General features: G+C 44.6%; 2 protein-coding genes across 5 annotated transcripts in view; one reads left to right on the forward strand and one right to left on the reverse strand.

Moving 5' to 3' along the window:
* pitpnc1a (phosphatidylinositol transfer protein cytoplasmic 1a) overlaps nucleotides 1-3752 on the reverse strand; it is a 32477-nt gene extending 28725 nt beyond the window's left edge. The window contains exon 1 of the mRNA XM_062532228.1: nucleotides 3164-3752. Within this exon, the coding sequence (XP_062388212.1) occupies nucleotides 3164-3211 (48 nt within the window). The 5' untranslated portion in view covers nucleotides 3212-3752. The remainder of the gene's footprint in view (nucleotides 1-3163) is intronic.
* A 2784-nt stretch (nucleotides 3753-6536) lies between these two features.
* Nucleotides 6537-26120, forward strand: part of helz (helicase with zinc finger) — a 42765-nt gene continuing 23181 nt past the window's right edge. For all 4 annotated transcript variants that reach the window (XM_062532230.1, XM_062532231.1, XM_062532232.1 and 1 more), the window contains exons 1-17: nucleotides 6537-6656; nucleotides 8366-8572; nucleotides 11017-11053; nucleotides 12137-12261; nucleotides 12612-12668; nucleotides 12863-12911; nucleotides 13044-13119; nucleotides 15382-15580; nucleotides 15995-16102; nucleotides 16776-17082; nucleotides 18018-18285; nucleotides 19127-19463; nucleotides 21274-21404; nucleotides 22332-22511; nucleotides 23670-23771; nucleotides 24103-24278; nucleotides 25637-25755. In XM_062532230.1, the coding sequence (XP_062388214.1) occupies nucleotides 8384-8572; nucleotides 11017-11053; nucleotides 12137-12261; nucleotides 12612-12668; nucleotides 12863-12911; nucleotides 13044-13119; nucleotides 15382-15580; nucleotides 15995-16102; nucleotides 16776-17082; nucleotides 18018-18285; nucleotides 19127-19463; nucleotides 21274-21404; nucleotides 22332-22511; nucleotides 23670-23771; nucleotides 24103-24278; nucleotides 25637-25755 (2460 nt within the window). In that variant the 5' untranslated portion in view covers nucleotides 6537-6656; nucleotides 8366-8383. The remainder of the gene's footprint in view (nucleotides 6657-8365; nucleotides 8573-11016; nucleotides 11054-12136; nucleotides 12262-12611; nucleotides 12669-12862; nucleotides 12912-13043; nucleotides 13120-15381; nucleotides 15581-15994; nucleotides 16103-16775; nucleotides 17083-18017; nucleotides 18286-19126; nucleotides 19464-21273; nucleotides 21405-22331; nucleotides 22512-23669; nucleotides 23772-24102; nucleotides 24279-25636; nucleotides 25756-26120) is intronic.

Raw genomic sequence — 26120 nt, forward strand, 5'->3', positions numbered from 1 at the left:
CATCAGATCAATCAAAATTACTCACTTTCTAGGTCTTTAGGCATTGCTGTCATGTCTGGCAGTGAGAGTTCCTCTGATCTCGTAAAATGCTGTATGTTTATATTCAGGAGAAGGAGAGAGCTAAACATGCAGGCTTCAACTCAAAGAAAGACATCTTCATCAGCTACGTTCACACACAATTAAGAAGCAGATGTTGCTCTGAATGCACAATTAATAAGCAGAGTGGTGTTGCTCTGAATATTGTGAGGTGAATAGAGTGTGTATAGAGTGGTGCTTCTTAACCTTGTTTTTTTCTTCCCTGTATTGCCACACCCAACTATTGAGGTCCCCGGTGTGCTCTTTGATAAACCAGTAGGCTATTGTTGGGTTTTACAAAACCAACATTTCTTTCACACCAGGGGGTCCACCAAATAAGCCTATTTCATCTGAAGCAAAAGTGAAACATGTCTGATAGGTTACGTAAACATAAACAGAACTTAGATGCTTTCTATTCGATTATAACATCACATAGACTACCCATGAGTCTTGATGCAATTATGTGCTCACCGTGGGAACATGTGCACAATTTCGTTATCCTGCAGCGAAACATGTTAAAACATGTTAATGTCCCAGAAAAGGCCATCTCTGTGCCACTCACATGTTCAGGCCTCTCAGGTAGGCTGAGATGTTTCCTTTTCCCGCCTTAATTCAAATGTGATGGCTAACTGTAAAGCTGAAGATACACGGATTTTGTGGGCAATGTTGCCAGCAACGGGCGACCAGGTGAGACACACGGCAACTAATGTGGGCAACAGACAGCTTGCAATAACTTTGTTATCAAAATGCTAAATCCCATTCAATCTCAATGGAGCAATCTCTTATCCCTTATTTCACTGTTGTGACACTACTTTTACTGTTAATGGACGCTGCCATCTTTGTTGAAATGTTCAGCTCACAGTCATGTGATTAATTGTTAGCACTCTGATTGGATGATGTCAAAACATTGTCCACAAGTATCAAAATCATCCGGATAAAAATTATGTCGTCCAATCTCAATGTTGAAACATTGCCCAAAATGTTGCCCTGTGTATCATCATCTTAAAGGAACACCGTTTGTTTTCTTCATATTAAACTATGTTATTCCCTTTAGGATGAGATGATGCATACCTCTCATGTTTCAATGTGCCACACTTTATTTTGCGTCACCATACTTGGTTGTAACTACTTATGTAATAAGGTAAATTGGGACATCTGGCAAAATGGGATGAATGGGATGAATGGACCTCTATCTCTTTAAATATCAGCTGCCAATCAGAAAACATGTCATTATATTGTTACTACACATGTCCTTTACAAAATAAAATAATTTTGATTGGTCTAAAGTATCACAAATGGGAGGTGCCAAGATTTTAAAAATCAGTGGACCCGATACTTGCAAGGTAAGCCCCATGGCAAACCGATTCTGCGTTAATGATCATAAGGATATTGTAGTTGAAACAATGACAATATTATACAAAACATAACAAAGGGTCCTTGGGCTGAAAATCGTTGTAGACCCCTGTTTTACTCTTTAGGAGAATCTTTTTTTCCTAAAAGTTAGATTTATGTGAGTGTTGTAATAATGCACTTTGTATGGAGTTATTGAAGTTTAGAAAGGGTTAAATCACTTTTAGAAACAGAAGGAAAAGAACAATAGCGCAACAAAGCCATGATGTGGCGTGGCCAGTAGCAGTTTCACTGCATCTAAACAAATCAATCTCACTTCAGCTTATACACAAAGTGAATGTGTCAAATATCACAGCCTTGCCTGGCTCTTCATCCTGTCTGTGTTTCGTCACTCTATCCTACAGGTGAGCTGGACACAGGTGTTCAGAGTCACGCTAAATCACTTCCTGATATGGGCCTTAAAAAATGGCCTTAGATGTGACTGAGAGGTCCACCGCCGCTGTACCATCTCTAATGCACCGTTTTGGACTGTTTTGCTTATTCACCACAGTGCCTTAGCCTGACTGCTTACACTTGTTTCCAAACTCAGCACTAATGCTGACTTCACTTAACCTTAATTGTTACATTTTATTTAATAAATGTAACATACACTCTCAAACACAACAGATACAAACCGGAGTTATGGTTAAATGTTTGGAAAACAGAGGAAGTAAACATGTGTAAACAGATATACATGGACAATAGATGGACATGAACATATGTGCACTAGCACGAAGCACAAGGTCAACACCCCGTGTGGTAGGCAGACTCATTAGGATTTTGGCTCCGAAACCTGCGTTTGCTTGCCAGGACAAACTAAGCTCAGAGTGAGAATCAGTTATAAACATGCAGTATTGACAAGGCCTGTTTAGCTGATGAGACTTGTTTACCTAGTCAGGTTTAGCACTTAAATAAAATAAAAATTTCTGAAGCACCACAAGGAACAATCATTAATACCCTTCACTCCCCCATCCCCACCACCACCACCACCAAATTCTCTCTGAAGAGCACATCTGAACGACACATGACAAATGCAATTTCTCTAGAGGTCGAGCTGGCCTATGGGCACAAATGCTCAGAACTGCCATTGTTTTCAAGTTTTTCCATGGCTGTCATTGATAGGTAATGATTCAGTTGTATTTTAGCACAACAGACTGTCAAAAAGATGCAGAACCCACTAATCACGAAGGTAATTTAAAATCAAATACTGTATGTGAACCCAATCTGACTAAGAATCAGCGGTGAGATAGGCTATGTCTGCATTAGGCCTACTTGTAGCCTACAGATGGATGAGTTCTTCAATGATGCTGAGCTCTCCTGACCAAGTTACAATAGCGTCACCTAGTGGCAAATAAGTCTCTGACAAACAACAAGCAGTGACAACAAAATATTAGTAGACCAGGTAAAAAAAAACAAGCCTAAAGGCCATATTCACAATCGGCGCACTTTATGTAATGCAATGCAATATCAAAAGTGGCCAAATTGCAGACGTCGATCTTGACAATATTTCTTCTGAATTATCTTCATTTAGCCCATTTAGTTGTCACACTTGGTTACAAGCCCTAATTTTACACGAGTGCTCTCGCTGATGCATGAAAAAGATGTCAGTGAGTTGCTAAACCTAGGAGTTATTGCACGTTCCGTCTTCAAAATGAGCAAACAATTAGTCTACAGTAACTTTATAACTTCAAGCTCTTACCTCCTCCACGGTAAGTGGCATACATATTCTGTACTCTTTCATCAGCATTTCAGCGTCTCCAGTCTTCGGTGAACCAAAGTCTTCTGAAGAGAGGTGCCTGCGTGACCGAATGAAGACTAACAAACGTTTTTCAGGTTGAATAACACGTCTTTGTCAAGGTTTAGGTTAACTGTCCTTCAACTTTTCATTGAACTGCTTGCAAGTAGCCCATGGGTTAATTAAATATAATTTAAAAATAGAAGTTGTGACAAGATTCCATGGATCCACAGGCAGACAAACGTTGTGTTTCGTTCATGATAAACGAAGATAAGTCGTAGGCTAACACGAAAAGTTCAATTTCACTAGGCTGGTCCTCACCGATGCAGTGAAATCGTTGCCTTTAGATGTCGCGCCCATGTCAATTAGCTTCTTAGATGATTGCTTTGCTTTCTGTCAGTTTTGAAGCTGTCAGTCTGCGTGTTAATTGTTCAGTAGAGTGCAATATAGACTAATGTGCCTTCTCACACAGGATTGGCTTGCCCTTATCCCAAATAGAACCCGACCATTTCAGAAGCTCCGATGTGGGATGCTCAGTTGTAGCGAGGGGAATGTCCAGATACCGCATGAACACTGCACTCTCCGTTCAGCCTATATGTAGCCTACACTTGAATGCACGTAGCCTACGCTACTGCAAGTGACAATACAACCATAATTTATTTGATGACTCGATCGTGACAAAGCAGTCAGGGAAAAAATGGTCAAGTTTTTTTTGTTTATATATTTCAGACCGCTCAGTATTCATTCGAGTAACCTTTTTGTATTGTTCAGGCTATTCGTCCTGCCATAATAATTAGCTAGCTATAAAAAGGAGACTCAAGTTTCCACTGATGCACCTATCTGGATGTTGCATTTCCTGACTGATTTGATGAATCACCTGTATGACACAGAGTGACACAAAAAAGAACCCATCTCAGGTAATAGGCTAGGCTACTATGGAGCAATGTTCAGTGTCAGTAATGTCATCTGAAGGTTTCAGTGAGTCCAATTCATGCCTCAGCTACTTTTGTAAATAGTAAGCCCAAAAGTCAACAATTTTGAACAGAGTTAGTCTACTCATGATGTCTACTCTAGAATAGGTCGATTAAATTTTTAGTTTTTAGTTGATATAGGCGCAGCATGAACTCAGCACTTTGAGATCATAGCATTATTTGATGTAAAGCGTAATATAAATAAAATGTATTATGCACTGAGTGAGCACAGCATTGCCTTGTGCACTGGATAAATGACAATTGGTTTGCTGCTGTTTTCTATCTTGATCATAGTGAGAATTATTTTTTAGAGGTGGAAATGCATTTTTTTTCTAGGAAGATGGGTTGGGCCCTTGAGTCGTGGATCTGTCTGAGGTTTCTTCCTATATCTCCAATTCTAGGGAGTTTTTCCTTGCCCCTGTTGCTCATGGGCTCTCTTTGAAGGTTTGACGCTCTGTGAAGCGCCTTGAGACATGTGTAATGTTTTGGCGCTCTATAAATAAAATTGAATTGAATTGAATTGAATTGAATTGAATTGATTTTTTTAAAAATAACTTTTTGCGTTCGCTTGTGATAGCTTTGCATTCCCACACAATACTTTTGTGTTCTTTCACAACAGTTTTGCATTCCCTTCTGACTTTGCAAGGGAATACAATACTGCGAGGGATTGCAAAACATTGCAAGGAACTCAAGGGGGCTCACAAAACTGGGTGCTCCGTTTGCATTCCCTCATAATAGTTTTGCAATCCCACACAAAAGGCCTACTTTTGCATTCATTCCCTCACAACTTTTGACATTGCAAGGGAATGCATTTTGCCAAGGAACTCAATGGGGGCTCAAAAAATCCCACCTCAATGAGAATAAATCCCCACCATGTCCCTTTGGAGGTAGTTTTCAGGTGCATTTTTAATGCACCCAAATGTGTGGAGTAATCAAATAACCTACATGTACATCATGGTTAGCATACACCAAATCAGTAAAACTCTAAGCTCGTCAGTGTTCTCGTACTTCTGGACATATGCAGTGCCCTCCAAAAGTATTGGAACATATTCTTAAAGTTAAATATAAAATTATCTTTTGGAAATTAATCTTAATGCCTTAAATGGAAAAAAATAGGAAATATTCAACCTTTAAGGACATACATTTTCTTTGTGAATGAATAATGTATTGTAAATAAATAAATGGTAAGTATTGGAACGCCCATGTTAAATTCCCATAGAGGATTTTTATTTAAAAAGGCCAGTTATTTCATGGATCCAGGACACTATGCACCCTGATGAAGTCCCCTTGGCCTTTGGAATGAAAATAACCCCACATCAACACTATACCCCACATCAACACGATACCCTTCACCATACCATTTCATTTAATTCTCATTGAGCTCAATGCCATTTAAACCAGCTAATAGGCTAACTGAAATAAAACCATGTCAATCTCTTAGTATGGTGAAGGGTATAGTATTGATGTGGGGTTATTTTCATTCCAAAGGACAAGGGGACTTTATCAGGGTGCATAGTGTCCTGGATCCATAAAATAACTGGCCTTTAAAAATAAAAATAAAAATCCTCTATGGGAATTTAACATGGTCGTTCCAATACTTATGACCCCTGTATTTTAAGGAAAACATTTATTTATTTACAATTCATTCACAAAGAAAATTGATGTCCTTAAAGGTTGAATATTTCCTCGTTTTTTTCCATTTAAGGCATTAAGATCAATTTCCGAAAGATGATTTTATATTTAACTTTAAGCATGTGTTCCAATACTTTTGGAGGGCATGTAGAACAGGTCTGCTATTCAGTCAAAATCTGGTTGAAATTTGAACACAATTGCAGCTTATTAAATACACAAACAAGTTGACCCCTCAGTGTTCCTGAAGCAAAGTTGGGATTTCGTGCTCTTTGCCAGTGCTCTTTTTTTGTCTGCAAAGACTAGGCCTACGTGTTCCTCTCAAGCAGTGCCTGTTTAGACAATGGTGTCACTGGTTCATGTTTGTAAGGACCTACCTGCAGGTGTTACATCATCGGGTCCTCTAGGCCTACTCTGAAACAACGCAGTCTGATGATCATGGAGTCTTTTTCCGCCAGACAATGTGATTGGTTGGTTGGGGGACTGGGGGGACACAAATCTGTAAAACTCATTTTCCAAACAGGAATGCAAGAGGAATTGAGGTAGTCTCTATATTTAAAATTTCTACAAAGCAAGTGACCTCATGGTGGCTTTAGAGCCCTCACTAGGCTGTAAGATCATGTAAAACAAACCATCAAAGGTTGCAGCTTGAATGCATGACTGCCTACAGACTGGCCTGCTGTCCATCACTTTACAACTGCATTTCCCTGCCCGTGATAGCAGTCCAATACCCCAACATACTGATGTTGACCATACACATGAGCAGTTTTCCAGGAAGCAGGGAGGAAAATATTTGACCATAATGCCATGCGAAAGGCTGACAAGTGGATCCAAGATGGCGTAGAAAGTATAGCTAGGTAAGTGCAGACTTCCTATGAAGATCTTATAGCTGGGTGTATATAAGATCTTGATCAAGCGTCTAAACTCTGCTCAAAGTCAAGATACATAAGAAAGCTTCGTCAAGATGCACTAAAGATTAAGTTTTCCGATGCGTAATTTACGATATGAATCGAATCAATATAAGGCCTGAACCGCAACCCTTGCAGCCTGCTAGCTACCTAGCGTTAGTACAACTAGCTGGCTAACTAGCTAGCTAGCTTTCCCTAGCTGCACGAATAGACAGCCAGCTAGTTGGTCCGCTCGTAAGCTGAACGCATCGACACGGCTGTTGTTTATTATACACTGTAAACGTAAAAGTGTTGTTGATTGTTTGAGGTTGCAGTCATTTCGTGTTGGTGTCGTGAAATATGTTGTTCGATTTACCTTGTAACGTTATGGGGGCGTGAGTTGTTCAAGGCCAAGAGAGCTATTTAGCTAGCTAGCAAGCTAACATTGGCTAGCCAGCTAGGTACTTAGCAAGCTGGGTACTAGCCACAGCGCAGAAAATAGACAGCAATTGCATTGACGGGCAGTTGAGCCTCCATGGGTTATCGGGAACTACTTCGAGATTTCATAACACCAGCCTCGAAATATCTAGCAGTTGTCACTTTAGAGGCATTTTGTTGTATATGTGTTGATGGTAAAATTCACCGAGACACTGTGTCACGTAGCAAATGAATAGCAGAATGTGGTTGTTTTCCTCTCTTGATGGACATGCAACACACACTCAGACGGGACATCTATAATTAACTGACCTGGAATCCAAATATAGACTGTTTATATTTTTCTAAGTCACTATGTTACCTTTTTTGGTCTGATCCAAGTTAATTAGATCTACCATTTAAAAGTCGCTAAGTTGGATGTTAACGTTTGCTAACGTTATTGACGTTCAAGTGAAAACCAGCCAACTTGAATCACGAACTATAATTTAGATTTATGTTTGTCCTGTGTAGTGTCTTGGATGTATGGCGTAACAACTTACGACCAGTTTAGTTGTGACAGTGACATTTCAACAATAGACTGCCCTTATATTTCCCCCCACCGTTAGTCGTAGTATGGTATTGAGTGGGCACGGGTGCCACGCACGTCCTCTCGTACGTCTGCGTGGTTGGATCTTCTGCGCGCAACACCACTATCAGTACGTTAAACTACTCCTGCTATTCAGACTGCCTACTTCAATAAGATCATGTGAATATCCGTTATATACCTCTACTTGGAAAATAGATAGCAGCCAATGGTGACGATCCTGAGCCAGTTTACATTGATGGAAAGTACACACGGCCTCATATTAATGAACAAAGTGAAGTTGCTCTCTTTGATGTTGGCGTGGCTAGTTTGTACACTCTGTAGAGCAGTCCTCCTCCCAGACGAATATAGGCCTAAATTTCACAGCACACCCAAACCTTCTGCTGCCCCTTTTGTTGTCTGTAGTTAACTTGAAATCAGAGAGCCACCACCGTTCTTATTTTTCATTTTCTCTGACCCTTAAGCAGTTGTTGATTCTTTCCCCATAACTGAGTGTATTGATTCCAGTTCATGCTTTGCAGTTTTCTCAAATAATTATTTTTCATCATTTTGCTGTCAGTCTGATGGAAGTGTTGAGAAGGTTGGTTCTCATTCTGAACCCCCCCCCCCCCCCCCCCTCCCTCCCCCTCTCCCTCTTCCTCTCTCTCTTCCTCTCTTTCAGGAACTCTGTCCCAGAGACATGGAGGACGGGCGACCACAGAGGTCATGTGAAGAAGCCATTGGATCACTAGTGAGACAAGAGTATGAGGAGGCGGTGACCCAGAGCACAGAGGCGCTCCTGGCTCTCGGGCCAGGGCCCCTGGGCCCCCATGGGGCCGCCCTGCGCTCGCGCGCATTGCTGTACAGAATCGCCGCTTTACTACAGTTGGTAAGAGACCCCCCCTCAACTCTAACCCCCCCACCCCCTCCCAGTTAATGCCTCCAGCCGTGTTGTACTCCAGGGCTCTTGTCTGGCCTTGTTTGTCTTAGATAACCTGACTGTGTGAAAAGTAAGCATGTGCTATGTGTTCATCTCTTGACCACTGTTTAGAGAAGATGTAGACTTCTTGACTTCTAGACAGAGTGTCCCTTGACGAGTATGCCATTTTCTTTGGTTCTCATTTTTGTTTTGGACACTGACTTTGTTCAGTGGATGCCCACGTCATGTCCGCTAGTGTTCAGTTCCTCTTTTTGACTGCTGTCATGGACGACTGTGGTTTGTCTCAAAGCATCAGTATGAGAGGGATGTTGCCAAAGTCGATATGTGGTTTGAGACAACTTGCTGAATAACTTGAGAGTTTTAGTTTTATGGTGTTTTTAAGTCACTATTATTGGACTGGACCCACATCCTAAGGTCTTGTTTCTAGGCTTTGTGACTACTGGATTGCATACCCCTGTCTGAGCCAAGTGACGTTGAAATGGCAATATGTTTGGAGGTGTTTGACCTCATTGCTGTCTGCACAAAATTATGGGGAATTAGCTCACACTTTACTGATGTATTTCTTTGACACAATACAATGAATCAAAGCTTGAGGGAAATCGGCATCCTGTTATATATATACACATGCCGAATATCCAGTCCTGTAATTACTTGCGAATGAACAAAGCCAAATGAATAGCACAAAAACATGTTTGTCTTTAGTCAGGCTACGTGTTGACTGTAGTGGTTGCAGATGAAAGCATGTGGGAGGTGTGCACCATTTCCATTCCAAGTTCAAACACGCTTAATGTCTGATTATCTTTCTGCTCTTTCCAGTAGCACCAAATTAGCCGTTGGCAAAGGCTACAGTGTCACTAATCTAAACTAGCTGGTTAAACCATTGGCAAATTTGGCAAACACTTGGCCATTGAATTGAATGCATGCTTGAACATGTGTTGCTAGAATCTTCTCTGGTCAGTCGTGAGAGCCTTTTCTATACCAAAACCACTTGTATACATATCTCTGTCAATCAGTCCTTACAAAAAAGTGTTCCCAGACTACTTGAATGGCTCTATAGGTTAACTAATGGGTTTGTGTAGAGGTATACATCATTTTGTTTTTTCATACATACTGATTATTGTATAGAAAGCCACTTGAAACTATTTATTGTTTATTTAACAATTTATTGACCTTTTATACTTTGGCATCAGTAATTCGCTCTCTCTCTCTCTCTCTCTCTCTCTCTTTCTCTCTGTGTGTTTGTTTCTGTCAGTTATTAATGTTCAGTACACCATGTAAGAACAGAGGCTTGTTTGAGAGAATGCCATGCTGTTCGTGATTTCTTTAGAATTTCATAATCCCTTTTTCAGAATTAGGTCTGAATAAATAAAAAATAGCAATTAATAATGAGGATGGGAAAAGATTAGAATTGGGTCAGTTTGAGCTGCAGTGTGAACTTAGCCTCAGGGTGTGTCGTATAAATTAGGTGGGCCTGCAAAATACAGCACATAGTGCCGCTCCCTTAAAACATCTCTCACAGTTTTAAATACTGTTCGGTTTGGAAAAACCAAGACTGCTGCCGCACCACCAGCCGTAACAATGTGGAAAGGTAATGTTGCCCCATAGCCCAGAGCAGTTTATTCATAAAAAATGTGCTTTAAAAAAAAAAAAAAAAAAAACTAAAACCCAAAAAACATTTGTTTGGTGCTGTGCGTAATGTGCACAAGTGCAACAGTGTTCAGATTGAGCTTGTGAGCTGTGGCCGGTCGGAGTGGAACATGTTATCAAGCTCTTCAGCTCAACAGTTGGCAGTGAAGTTCATAATTGTACTCAAACTTTTAGCTGGCCACAGAGTTGACTGTTGTGAGCATAGCCAAGCATAGAGTTTGTGCAATAGGGGCTATTGTTAGCATGATTCCTATAGGGCTCCTGCAGATAAAGATGAATGAAACAAGTGCACATTGTGTGTGATGTTTTCTATATGAAACAGAAGCAAGTATTAGCCATAGCTTACATAAGAAGCTATTAAAGACGCTGTTGGCAGTGTTCCGGTATGCACAGGGCCCATGGAATCATCCGAACGCTCTCCTGTCTAACAACGCCCCTACACATAGACACATCATTTTTTATTTTTTTTTCATGGATCCTCACGAATGATCGCAGCAGTGTCAGTTTCTTGTCCAATCAGAGCCGAGGGTTTGAAAAATGTGGGCTCAAATGATTAGTCACTATGTGTTCTGTGACTATGTAGCAAGAGACTGTTTTGTCTGTCATTTCTGACCTTGTTCCATTGTACTGGAAAGCAGGTAGAGAGAGAGTTTAAAGAACACTTTGTGTGAATGTCAAACATCATAATGTTGCTCTTTCAAACGATCAAGGTATATTCACTGCATCCTGTGTTTTACTCCCAACAGAAGAACTACGATCAAGCAGACAAAGACTGCGAGCATGGTGAGTCTTCAGCTAGGGCCAATTACATGGCTTACGATGTACATGGCTCACGACGTAATTTTTTTGGGTTGCAAATTAAATGTAGTCTCTCTGCTTGGTGGGCCAAAATAAAATTGAAAGCTGAAGACAAGAGCTCAGCGTCATTATATGTATGTACTATGTACACCGTCATTTCTTGTGTATTATCCACGCTGTGTATAAACCGCAGGACAGTGTTTTATGCAAGAAAAAAAAAATCAAAACCACATTAACTGCCGCCGTGTATTGACCTCATAGCTGAAGAAATTTAACAAAATCAATGTATAAACCGCGGCTAATAGTTGGGATATGACGGTATATAAAATGATCTGACTGTTCAGGTCAGTAAGTTCATAAAGGCCTCTTACTCCCATCTGCAGATCCAGGTCCCTTCACTGCTCCACTGAGTGCTTGTCTTCTTGTGGTTAGAATTGTGTAAAGTGATAGTGGGCTGCACACTGGAGCCTGTAGGCATAGCTGTCCAGTTGATGGGTGGACTGCAGATTGGTAGTGGACTGGTGTAAAAATAATGCGAGGGAGAGCAGAGCAAAATTGCCCTGTTAAGAGCTAGAATTACACATGTAGAGCAGGCCTCTGTTCCTCTCTGCTCAATCTAGATCTAGGAAGGTGTAAAAAAAGAGCCTCCAATAGCATACACATTGTTCCATTCAACTGCATTTACAACTTTATCCCAAGTGTTGACTGAGCCAAGAGGTAAAAACACATGGTAGGCTGCAGTGGTGATGAACAAGTGTAGTAGTACATTGAACTGCATAAGCGGAAACTATTCCATCTTTTTGAAAGCTCGTCCTAGACTGTCAGATTGGCAGATCGCAAACATGTTGGCGTGTGTGTGTGTGTGTGTGTGTGTGTGTGTGTGTGTGTGTGTGTGTGTGTGTGTGTGTGTGTGTGTGTGTGTGTGTGTGTGTGTGTGTGTGTGTGTGTGTGTGTGTGTGTGTGTGTGTGTGTGTGTGTGTGTGTGTGTGTGTGTGTGTGTGTGTGTGTGTGTGTGTGTGTGTGTGTGTCCATGTCCATGGTTTAATGCTTTGCTCCATGTCTCCTCAGTCATTGCACAAGAGCTTGCCAAGGGGGACGGTTCTTTTCGGGTGGGACTCCAGGGCATGGTACTGGACGGGAGTCTGCAGGAGGTGTCCCACATCCTGTCCAAGGCCCTGTTCGGGGAGCCTCTGGTAAGGCCTCACAGTAAATGTACTGCCTGTCCGTGAGGTGTGAATGTAGCAATAGTTTATTTTGGATCATTTTTCCAGTAGAGAAATACGAATATGTGGAATAAACAAGCTAAAACGAACCCATAAATATCGACACCGGCAACTCTATGAAGGTTTTATTTTGCAATTCCACATTTGTCTTCAATTTTTCCCAACAGTCATAAATGCTGAACCCTAGAAGGAAATATGAATAACCATGTAGAAAATTATATTTTTTTTATATAGAGTTTTGCTGTTCTGCTGTGTGAGGGCCAATGAATGTCGTGCAGCTTTGTTTACTCATCATGATCATGTTTTTTTTCTCTCCCCAGAATGGAATCATGACTAAAGACATGACCAGATTGAAAATGCTGCTCTCTGAGATAGAGGTGAAGGCCCTTCTTTAACCTCCCAAAATTGTTTATGACCTTTTCAATTATTTAGCATGCCATTACCCTATCCCTCTGCAGAGGGAAGTTTATGCAGTTGGAACCGAGTAAATTCAAGTAGTCAGAATTGGCACATTTGTTTAGTCTAACTTTGTGAAAAAAATAACTTGTTTTAATCCTACTTTGCACCACAGGCAGCGAACAGTAAAATGCCGTCAGAATTCACAGAAGACAATGAGGAAGGTCAGTAACTCCTTGACCACGACAGTTTGTCCTCAGAGGTTTTTATTCTCTCCCTAAATAATTGAATAATGGCCTTATTGATCCCTCCTCCTTGTCCTCCCTGTCTTTCCTTTCTCTCTCTGTCTGCTTCAGATGGGAAGGAGGGATGGCAGTTTCGCCCCCCGCCAAGGGGGGTCACCAGCAGTGAAGAATACACACTTTGTAAAAGGTACGAGCACGTGCCTATGCATTTTTGGAAAAGGAACACACACACACACACTCACACACACATACACACACACTGCTAAAGGGGAACTATGCAGTTATTTTTAGCTTAATTTACCTTCATTGTCATTGGAATGGTTATAGGACTTTTTCTGGGTTGAATGGTGGCCATCTCGCTTCCCCCTAATGTCTGTGAGCGAGAAAACCCAGCCGTCGGCCTCAGAGTCAGAAAGTCGAGGGTCTCGCGATGTAACAAATTGCTTTACTGCACTACACACCTGCTACACTCCAGGCACCGACTAGAACAAGGTAGCGATGGAGTTTCTCAGACATTTGTCATGGCAGAGCCAGCGAAAAGAAGCAGAAAGCAAGTACACCGTTGTCGGAGGAGCAGGGAAAGAGGAAATGGCAGGCTGATCGGGCGAGGAGTGTAGTCAAATGTATACTCTGGAGCTATAGGGGAAGCTCTATATAAAAAAAAAACTGCGAGCTAAAAGCGAGAAAACAGCGACACAATTGCCGAAACTGCATAGGGGCCCTTTAAGCTGTTTTCTAAAATGGTACACACACACACACACACACACACTCCTACAGCACAGACTTTGTAAACGGTACACATTTTGAAATGACCTCGGTGTCAGATGTCAGTGGCGTACATTGTTTGTTTCTCGTAAGCACTCATTTCACCTTGTAGAGAGTATAACTGTCAAGTTATGATAAGGACCAACAAAGAGTTGTAGTGAATGGAGGCCCTCTGTCTTGTTTTTGTTTTTCCAAAAAGTGCCTTCCCGTACTCTTTTTGACTTGCTCAACAATAAATGTGTGTTTTATGTTGATTATTTTCAAAAGTTGCTCAATATGGAACCGTGATTTCTCATGTGGCTTCAGCAAGGCAGTTTCTTGGATCTGCATTTACCGGCTGTCTCCAGTCTGTGATGGGTCTGGTGTGTTTGTGGTTCAGTAGGATCCTGGAACACTGTTCAGTGACGGCTCTGGCAGCTTGGTGTTTGGCAGTTGCTGTGCTGCAGAGTCCACCCTCTCTCGCAGATGTTGATCATCTTGTACGCTCTTAGCCGGCAGGATTCTAACGCTGAACCCTGCCGCTCTTAGCCGGCAGGATTCTAACGCTGATGATGGTGCAAACGTGTTGCGGTTTGAACCATCAGGGCCTAATGCTGTCCCACCTGAACAGCAGGATAATAACACACCAAACTCGTCCCTGTTTTGTAACTCAAGAGAGCTCTATGGGTGCCTCTCAACATCTCTCCTCGATCCTCGATGCTTGATCCTCGAGGGGCGTTCCCACTGATCTGTAACTAACACTGGATAGCAGGGCTCCGAACCGGTTCAAGGAACAAAAACGAAAACCGAAAACGAACGAAATTTTACGAGGAACGGAAACGAAAACGAAATGGTCTTCAACTGTTCCGGAACAGAAACGTTATTCTGAAATCCATAAAACCGGTTAATAACGTTTTTTTTTTCGTTCTCTATATATTTTATAAAATTTCACAAAAGCATAGCCTATGTCAGGGGGAAAAAATACTATTTCCGGTTGTGCGTTCACTTCGCCACCCGCTAGGCTCAATCCAGGCAGCTGTCACAATTTCCTATTTCCACCACAATCCTGGCGAGAGGCGATTTGGAAGCAACTGAGCTATCCGCTGAGCTATATCAAACGTCAACAAAGGTAACTGAGTTGAATTAACCGAGTCCACAATAATACTGTTATCTTAGCAACTCACTAAGAAATTATTTATCATAGAATAGGCCAGTAAACTGTAGGCTGTGGGATGGAAAGCCCATCTGAATGTTTTTGGATGCCGCCTGAGATTTATTATTTTTGACTAGCTGCGGTGTAAATCAAGGGCAAATAGTAATCGAAATAGTAATGGAAAGTATGTCTATTCTAAGGTATTCATGGGTTTCATCAGGTCCCTTTCCACAGGTGTATACAATCAAGCACCTTGATTATCAATGCAGACTGCATGGTGCTTGATTAATACACCTGTGGAAAGGGACCTGATGAAACCCATGAATAGACCACAAATTTAGACTTGATAGGCCCGCCAAACACTGCCGAAACGATAAGAACTAACAATATTTTATGTTCCGAACCGGTTCAGGAACGATATGTTGATGACGGAACGCAAGAACGAAAACGTTAAACATAGCTGAACCGTTCGGAACGGAACGATTGAAAAATAATTGTGACATGTGTAGTAGTAAAGGCCACTCATCGTCTGGTGCGCCCCCCCCCCCCCAGGTTCCTGGAGCAGGGTCTGTGTCGGTACGGCGCCCAGTGCACGTCGGCCCACTCGCAGGAGGAGCTGACGGAGTGGCAGCGGCGCTACGCCTCGCGCCTCATCCGCCTCAAGCAGCAGCAGGAGAGCAAGAGCTTCACAGAGAACTACATGGAGGCGCTCATCGAGAAGTGGATCAACTCCCTAACCCCGGAGAAAGTGGTAAGAAAACCTTCACAGGGAGTTTCACTGATGCAGTCGTACTATAGTTTTTTCTTGTGTTTTGATTTTGTTTTGATTTTGTTTTTGAGACTGTTCCCAAAGTTATTTGGTAGCATTCTTAGCACCTGTAGTCGTTTTAGCCTTGTGATGCATCATTGACATCATTTTTAAAAGTTAAGCTAGTCTTGCTAAGCTACATGAAAATGCCCCAAAGGTAAGTCCTCATCTTTGAGGCCATGTGGCCTTTTTCTGTAAGCCCCTCCCTGTCCAGTACTGCTGTCCAGTGGGGTATCTGCCATTGAAAGTATTGCAGTCATCTGTTGCATTAATGTCACTCCAGCAAATTTCATATTGTCACCATCAATTTTTATTTGATTCAAAGTAATGGCTTTTTTCCTGGCTTCCCTCCTGTAGTTGAGTGACAGTCTAGAGGGTGTCAGCGTAGAGCACAGCTCTGACCTGTCAATCACCGTCACCTCCAAAAAGTCATCTCACTCGTGGACCTTCTCCCTTCTCTGCAAGGTAGGACTCCTAACGCCTGCACCCTCCACAGAACATTGCAATATATCTGAATACATCTACAACATTTCTAAATGCCAGGGGGTGTTGTGGAAAGATGCCATGATAAGTTTCCCAGTTTGGTGTGCAATAAGCAAATGAATGCTGCAGAACATTGGTAGAAGGCCCTGATCATAGCATAGATTCAACTTTATTGTTATTGAGTACAAAGCACAAAGACAGCGAAATGCAGTTTGCGTCCAACCAGAAGTGCAAAACTGATAGTTTTGAGCCGATATAGTGTTTCTGTTTATGCACAACCTGCCTACACTTTGTATAACATATACTAATCACTATAACTAATCTGTATACTACTGTCTACACTGCGTTATGTATAAGTCATAGTGAACAGGAATGTCATAAAGTAGACATCAACACGTCATGCCTTGTATTTCCCTATCTATCGACCTATCTATCTACAGTAATTTCCTGCATATAAGCCGCATTGTGTATAAGCCGCAGGACAGTGTTTTATGCAAGTTAAAAGACACAAAACCATATTAACACCATATTAACTGTTCCCTTGTATTAACCTCATAGCTGAAGACATTTTGCAAAATCAATGTATAAGCCGCGGCTAATAGTCGGGAAATTACGGGTAGGAAATGTGTATTGACATGTTCATCCTCTCCCCCAGCCTGCTCGCACTTTGCACCACGTGGCGCTGCTGTACGATGCTAACCGGCCCCACTTCTCCATAATGGCGGTGTCGGCCGGCGACACCTCCGCCCTGGTGCCCCAGGAAGTGTGCCTGGGCGGGTGCCAGGAGTGGAGCGGGGACGCCAGCCTGGTGCCGCCCAACGGCATGGACCACTGCCTCTACACGGTGACCGTGGCCTTCAGCACGGAGATCTTTGGAACTTTCCGGCAGACGGTGGTGTTTGATTTCGGCTCCGAGCCCGTGCTCACGCAGAGGGTGTTGGTGGATGCAGCCTCCATAGAAGGTAAACAAGCGCACAGTGTGGTAGTGGTTAAACTCTTACACTTAACGCCCCATTTTGAGTTTATCATCAACATTGCACACAGCCTATTTAAAATAACCACATACTGGGACTTATAATCAAGTGCCTGACCTCTTCTGAAAGCTGAGGCCCAGTAGGATTTTTTGGTATCAGTAGATTGACTGTGTGACTGCCAGAGCTGGGCAAAGGGTAGAATGTAAGTTTTAGACATTTAGAGACTACGTACCCCTCTCAAGAGTGAGTGTAAGGTCAAGACACAGGGATGGGTGAACCAAGAACAAAGATATCTGCACATTTCATTGTATGGTTCTATATATTGATATGCATCAGTTAGGCTCAACATGCCACTAGTCCTCTGCTTTATTGTAGACCCCGCTGCTCTCTTGGTGGTATTGCATTAGGGCTGGAACTAACGATTATTTCCATAGTCGCTGAATATGTTTATTATTTTTTTCTACTACTTGTGCAGTCGTTTAATCAATAAAATGGGAGAAAATGGGGGGTAGAAGAAAGTTTATATCAAAGCCCAATAATTCCCATGTTCTGATATGAGTTTAGTCGAGACACCAAAGGTATTTAGTGTCCTTTGTTTTGGTTTTGTTGTCAGGAGGTGTCAACTGTAGTTGGTGCTTGAATCATCTATTTAGATGTGAAGCACTTTGGAATGTAATGTGCTATACAAATCGAAGTGAATCACTTACTTACTTACGCTCATATAGGAGTAAATCAAGCAGAAAATCTGTAAATTAAGGAGGTACATTTTGAGAATTTTGAGGTGATGATTCACACAAACCGATAAATGGTCGAAAAAATAGATAGCGATTCATTTAAACATCGACAACTGATCGATTAACTGTTGCTGCCCTTGCCTTTGCGTTGTATCTGACCGAGCGTTCTGTGTTTTCGTTCCCCTCCAGATCTGGAGCATTTGATGCAGGCGCGGCAGCAGTTGCTGATGACGGCCAAGCGCTGGGACTCGTCCTGCAAGACCATCGTGGAGTTCGGGCCGGGTGAGACAGGCGAGCTGGAGCGCAGCCTGTTGGCCCGCTACCAGATCCCGCTGTCCGCCGACCAGCTCTTCACGCAGTCTGTGCTGGACAAGAGCCTGACCAAGGAGAACTACATGGCCCGCCTGCACGACCTGCTCTACATCGAGGAGATCGCCCAGTACAAGGAAGTCAGCAAGTGGGTGTCCCGCCTCTCCTCTGAGCCCGCCTCTCCTTTGAGCCGTCCCCCAAGGGGATCGATCGTGTTTTACTTTAAGATTTTAAGACTTAAAGGGTCACTTCACCGATTAGTATTAAGCTTTGTATCTTTGGAAAACCAGTCATGTTTATGAATGGTCGTGCATCATTCCCTCAGTTTGCCTTGAGATGGGAGAAATACGGATTTCAATGTTGGACTTCCTGCTTTCAATGATGTAAAAATCATCATTTTACATCATTGAAAGCAGGAAGTCCTTCCTATTCATGGGTTTCATTGAAATCTGTATTTCTCCCATCTCAAGGCAAACTGAGGGAATGATGCACAACCATTAAAAAACATGACTGGTTTTCTAAAGATACAAAGATTTTAAGACTTAAGTTTAATTAGTACACTGGTTTATTTTCAATGTTTTTTTCTGACCCTACTGACACTCATTGATTAATTGGGAGCGCAGCCTTATATGGTGGGATTGATAAGGAGCTGCTGTCAGTCTCTCACCACTAGATGTCTCCAATGTCTTCTAGTACAAGTGTGTGTGTATGTATGTGTGTGTGTGTGTTGTGTTCAGGGGGACAATTAAAAACTGTTGTGGTAGTGTTATGTAGCCACAGCTTGAGTGTGATTGTGACAGCTTGAGATTGTGGGGAAAAACTCAAATTGAAATACTCGCCCTTGTTTTTTGTGCTGTTTACACGCTAATGACTTAGACAGGTAGAGGGTAGTGGTGCTCTATTGTCCACTGGGAGACGTGTGTGTGTGTGGTCCCTGCTGGACGTGTGGCTGCTCTCGTCTTTAACCCCGTGACTGCCCTCTCCCTCAGATTCAACATTAAGGTGAACCTGCAGCTGGTCAACAGCTTCATGCTGACGGGCATCTCGGGAGGAGCCAAGTACGCCCAGGGCGGGCAGCTGTTCGGCCGCTTCAAGCTGACCGAGACGCTGTCCGAGGACACGCTGGCCGGCCGGCTGGTCATGACCAAGGTCAACTCGGTGCTGCTGCAGCCCCTGGACCGCGAGCGCGGCGGCCAGGCAGCAGGGGGCACCAAAGAGCGCGTGTACGAGGCGCTGATCGAGGAGAAGACCAAGGATTACATCTTCTTGCGTGTGTGCAAGGACTGCTGTGGGGAGCTGAACCTGCTGCCTGATAGAGAGTTGCAGGTATACACACAGACACACAGACACACAGACACACAGACACACAGACACACAGACACACAGACACACAGACACACAGACACACAGACACACAGACACACAGACACACAGACACACAGACACACAGACACACAGACACACATGCACGCACACACACACACACAGACAAACACCCACAATCTATGTACCTGCCTCAGTGTCACACTCCAGCATATACAGTCACATGTAATAATTCATAGAAGAGATAATCTATCTAGGCATGTGTTCATGCCCAACACCAAATGTGCACACTGACACCCCTCACTCGCTCACTCACACACTAGTACATATGACACACAGTGCACATGCATTATGCCAGTCACATGTCATCTAAACAGTATCGTAGCTCTTGTGCTTTGGCCCCTCTGTTATTACCTCCTCACTCCTCCAAAACTCAGGTGTGTGTGTTGAGCACCTCAGTGCCTCAACTCTTCCAGCCTACTCTTTAAAGGAAGGAAGGCTGCTGTCCATCAGCTGCCTTTGACCACGCCCGCTACTGGACAGTCCGGTTGGAAAGAGAGACAGACAATAAGAGACAGACATACAGAGAGAGAGAGACAGAGAGAGAGAGAGAGAGAGAGAGAGAAAGATCATGAGACAGAGAGAGAGAGAGAAAGAGAGAGAGAAAGAAAGATCATGACAGATATAATAGACACATGAGCGACAGAGAGAAACAGCGAGCGAGAAAGTGAGAGATTTCGAGAGAGATGCCGCGTTAGTCATGCGAGAATGGGGGAGGCCGCTGAAAATTCATTAAGTGTGTCACCGTCGATCATCTCCTGGCAACCTCACGTAAGAGCTGCCCACACAGAATGAATTAGGCGCTGGCTAGTTCTGAGCCTGGCAAAGCTGGAGCCGGCGGCTGGGAAAGCCAGCTGGTGCTTCTCTGATTTACATGCTAGACTTTTTTTTTGCATAAAAACATTAGTGTTCCAGGAGTGTAGGTGTGTGTGTGTGTGTGTGTGTTAGTGTTAGTTGGTGTTCATATACCCATCTTAAAACTTTGGGTTGCGGAAGGACCAAATAAGTAGCTGCTCCACAACACACACACACACACACACACACACACACACACACACACACACACACACACACACACACACACACACACACACACACACACACACACACACACACACACACACACACACACACACACACACACACACATAGAGACAAGTGGACCAAGGAGGCCTGTCCTAAATTTGTGTAGACGGCAGTCTGCCCTGACAGGACACAGAGAAGGGAGAGATCCGCGGTTAATGCCACTGAGAGCATCTCCCAGAATTCCTGCTCTATATGTCTGCTGCGGCGGTCAAGGACGCCAAACAAAGCTCTCTCTCTCTGCAGACTTTTTTTTCGTCTCTCTTAAAATGTCAGCTTCAGACGGGCGACTCCTGCTTCTCTGGACGCAGCCTGAATGAAATGCAATCAAAACCGAGGTCAGAACCGTTCTCGGTTTGACCCGTATGCTCTCCTGATACACACCTGCTGACCGGGTTCTTCACACCGACTTTTTGAAGTATATTTCCTACTTTTGAAGTATTTCTGTTCTAGTACGCTAACTTTTATCAGTCAGGCATTTTTAGCAGCAGTGTGGACTCAAGTGTGGACTCCCTGTCCTAGTGCAGCAGGTAGCAGCAGGCGCTGGGGTGTTTCTCCTGCTGCTGCCCCGGGGGCTTGACCCGTAGGGGGACACAGCTGCTACTGGTGCTGCTGATGCTGATGCTGATGCGGCCTCATCACTGTGCTGCCCTCCCTCCCGTCTTGACAGGTGGAGCTGCAGTTCCAGCTGAACCGGCTGCCCCTGTGTGAGATGCACTACGCCCTGGACCGCGTCAAGGACACCGGCCTGCTCTTCCCCGACGTCAGCCTCACGCCCACCATCCCCTGGAGCCCCAACAGGTGAGCCTGACTCCCCTCAAACACACACACACACACACACACACACACACACACACACACACACAGTCACACTCTTACATACACACACACTCACTCAGTCACACTCTTACATACATACACACACACACACACTCACTCACTCACTCACTCACTCACACTCTTCCATACACACAGTTCATGCCTGTCCAGTAGGTAGGAAGGCAGATGTGCTGAGGTAAGGAGGAATGCCTCTTGAGTTCTCTCATGAGACAGAGTTGGTAACGTTGCTCAGAAACACCACGTTTGCCCTTGATGTAATGGATGCGTTAAGCTAAGCAAAAGCAATTGTTAGTGGCTGTGCTCAACTTCTCAGATGCGGTTTTCTAGCAGATGTTGGTGATCATTTTGTTTTGTGTGTGTGTGTGTGTGTGTGTTTTCCTGGTTGTTGTTTCGATGACTCATGTACAAAAGGGGGGAGGAATGACGTTAAACACCACTTGACGGCACACACACAAAAAGTCTCAGAACAATACCGGTTCCCCCATCAGAGCATTGTGATTTGAAGCGATGGCCCAGCGATGCTACATGCAAACGAGTAGAAACAAAAGCAGGCCCCTCCATCACACACACTGGAAGACTTGTCATTTTTAACACAAACGTTTGAAATATATTAGTTCCTCCCCCGCATGCAGCAGTGTTGAAAGGCACCGATTGAGTCATTGTGATATGAGGATGAATGCTAGACAGGGCTATCAACAGAGCACTTGCTTTAAACTATGGCTACGTTAATAAACAATATCCATGTTATAGTGAGCAGGATGTACACTGCTGTTAAACTATTTTGCTAACAGTTTCGTCAGATAGCAGCGACGATATTTCGCAACATAATCAATAGCCAGTACAATAGCCACCTGTGTAAAACCGTGTCTCTCTCCCGATTGGTTGCAGGCAGTGGGACGAGCAGCTGGACCCGCGTCTGAACGCCAAGCAGAAGGAGGCCATCTTGGCCATCACCACGCCCCTGTCCATCTGCCTGCCGCCCGTGCTCATCATCGGCCCCTACGGCACGGGCAAGACCTTCACCCTCGCCCAAGCGGTCAAGCACATCCTCAAGCAGCCCAACACCAGGTAAGTGTTCACTTTTAACGCCCTCATACACCCCCACTGTCTTCCTCTCCGAAGCCCTGTCCAGATATGTAAGTCGGTTAACTTGTTGTCTGTCAGTTGTCGCCTCAGAAGTTGAAATTTGTCTTTGTCACGCAAAGTTTCGTTCCGCCGATGGTTATTTGACACTTTCCCTCTTGTGGCCACATCGCTGCTAGTCTCTTCCTGTCTGAGTGCAGCGAAACTCTCCCAGCCCAGGCTGAGTCTGGCTTCAAAAAAGACTCTCGAAACAGAGCGGTCAAGCTCTCAGCTGCCCCTTGCAGCCTTTCAGGCGCCTCCACGCGAGCAGAGTCCGGCCTCTCCTTCCTCTGATGCCTGATTAGAGCAGCGGGCATCGCCAGGTGCCCAGAGAAGCCGCTATTCTTTTTTTTTTTTTTTTTTCATTTTCCGAAGAGTCTGAAAAGAGGCCACCGAACGGTGCAAGACGCAGCCGAGAAAAGGCTCGCGTGGCAATTTGAGTCAGAAAGGGAAGCGTTGCCATGGCGAGAGCAGGTACAAATGGGTCACGTCTGCGTGAGGCACGGGCACGGGCACGGGCTCCATGGCGCTGAAGTGAACATGGTGCCACCCTGCGCTAACATCAGCCTGCTCCGTCACCTTGGGCAGCTCACCACCCAGTTAGCCCAGTGGCATTAGTTATGGTTATGGTTATGGTGATGGTGCTTAACAGACGCTTTTGTCCAAAGCGAGTTAGTGGCATTAGTGTCCTGTGCGAACCCATGCCAGGTCAGTGTCCATCCCACAAGAGAACAAACAGGCGAGTGGAGCACTCTGTCCACCCCCGAGTGGGGCTAGAGATGGTCCTGCAGGCCTCTGTACCTCCCCTTCAGCAGCTGCTGCAGTGCTGTGGGGTTAGTTGACTGGGTGGAAGTGTTGGTCTTGTTTAAGGCTCTGCAGCAAGACCCACGTGCCTCACTTCTCCAGTGCAGCCAGCGCACTTATGCAGCATGTGGAGGTGTCGAGCAGTCCCACACAGATGATGGACTCTACACTTGGCCTTGTTATTGGAATGCTGAAGTTACCTCTGTGTTTGCTCTTTCAGTTAAATAGTGCGAGTGTGAGTGTGAGTGTGCAGTAAATGAAGTATGCGCTAACGCGGGTGTTTTGTCTCCTCTGTGTCAGGGTCCTCATCTGCACCCATTCCAACAGTGCCGCAGATCTCTACATCAAGGACTACCTGCACCCTTATGTGGACACCGGCAATGCCCACGCTCGCCCCCTCAGGTTGGTGCCGGCCTCTCTCTCTCTCCACACACACACACACACACACACACACACACACAAACACACATACAGTACACGCACACACACACACACATCTGTCTCTCTCTCATACTTATCACCCTCATGTGACAGGCTATTGGCTCTGTGTGTCACCAGATGACCAGATTTGTCCCTGTAATTGGATAATGTGTCTGTCTAAGTGACACACACACACACATACGGACACACTCACTCTTTCTCTCTTGCTCTCTCTACCTCCCTCTTCCACTTCCTGTGTCAAGATGATGCATCTAATGTCTAATATATTGTGTGTGTGTGTGTGTGTGTGTAGGATTTACTTCCGTAACCGCTGGGTGAAGACGGTGCACCCCTTGGTGCAGCAGTACTGCCTGATCGGGCCCAACTACTGCTTCCAGATGCCCCAGCGGGACGACGTGGAGCGCCACCGGGTCGTGGTGGTGACGCTCAGCACCTCGCAGTATCTCTGCCAGCTGGACCTGGAGCCAGGTAACGCATGCACACACACACACACACACACACACAGATACACACACACGTTCACATCTCACCTGTAACTAAAAATGATCATTAGCAATTTTCAGTGATCATTTCAGTCACTGTTATTGACTTGTCATCAATGTATCATGTCAGTCAGTCTTCATTGTACACTGACGTCATAACTGCTTTCATTTTATGGACACACACACACACACACACACACACGTCACACCCTTGCCCACATCCTCAAGATAAGCCCTGATGGACATACACAGCTGTGTGTGTGAGCCGAAGGCAGTGAGCACCAGGCAAAACACATCCCCAGCATCAGTGCAGTGGAGAGCAGTTCGACCCCCTCACACACACACACACACACACACACACACACACACACACACACACACACACACACACACACACACACACACACACACACACACACACACACACACACACACACACACACACACACACACACAGAGAGAGCGCCCCAGACCAAGCCTGTTAGCCAGTTTATTAACAGCGCTCGATGCAGCCGCTCACAACATCATCTGTTGCTAAGAGACACGGCTCGGCTGTCTGACGGGCTCAGCATCATGAGCTCCCCGCGTCTGGGAGGAGTTGTCACGGAGACAGACAGCAGAGGTTCAGATAAACATCGCCATAGCAGCACGCACCATCATCCCTGAACCTGACTGTAAAACCAACATACTAATTAGTAGCATGGATAAGTAATATGTGTGCGTGTGTGTGTGAGAGTATCTATCTATCTATCTATCTATCCATCTATCTATCTATCTATCTATCTATAGCCATTCATTCTCTCAAACTCACTGTCTCTTCCTCTAGACACAGACACAGACACACACACAGACACACACACACACACACACACACACAGCACAGTATCACATGTGTAGTGCCAAGTGATTACCATAAAGCCAGCACATATTGTACCAGCACCTTCTATTATAGGGCTCAGACCCCTGACGTGTGTGTGTCTGTAAGAACATGTCATTGGGAACATCATCACACTATCTACAACAACCTTGAGAACTCTGTTTGCTTCAGACCTAGCCCTGACAAATTGAAACACAACACTTGTGTTTTTCTCCATGTGATAATTGGTGTGCGTGTGTGTGTGTGTAGAGCTGGCATTCACATCTAGAGTTCCTATTTCGCCTGCATCCCATGTTGGTTTGTTTGTCTGTCCCTTAAATAAAACTGGAGCGTACCCCCCCCCTCCTTCCTGCTTCCCATGCGTGCGGAGGAGGAGGAGGAGGAGGAGGAGGAGGAGGAGGAGGAGGCCCATGTGGCCCGCGGCCCACGCAGTGCTGAGTGTCGGCCTTTTCTCTCCCCCTCTGAAGGTCTCTTCACCCACATCCTGCTGGACGAGGCTGCCCAGGCCATGGAGAGCGAGACCATCATGCCGCTGGCCCTGGCCACCAAGAGCACCCGCATCGTACTGGCAGGAGACCACATGCAGGTAACCCACAACCCTAGTGTCTCTCTGTCTCTCTGTCTCTCTGTCTCTCTGTCTCTCCCCCCCCCCCCCCCACTCCATACAGCTCCAACCGACTCAGCCAAATTCATAGTCCTTTAGAGACTTTAGCTTGCCAAAGAAAGACAGCATAACACACCACTAACTCAATAAACTGCATCGCTCGCTATTCATCTGCGAGTTTTATTATTTGTTCATGTATGAGGGAGATTGCACTGTAAACCATTATCATCTCAATGTATGAGGGAGATTGCACTGTAAACCATTATCATCTCAATGAACAGAACCATTTCAGTGCTTTAAAAGATCCAGGCATAGAGTGCAGTGGTGATGACGATCACATTATACGA

This window comes from Sardina pilchardus, chromosome 3 (assembly GCF_963854185.1).
Source record: "Sardina pilchardus chromosome 3, fSarPil1.1, whole genome shotgun sequence".
Classification (NCBI taxonomy): Eukaryota; Metazoa; Chordata; class Actinopteri; order Clupeiformes; family Clupeidae; genus Sardina; species Sardina pilchardus.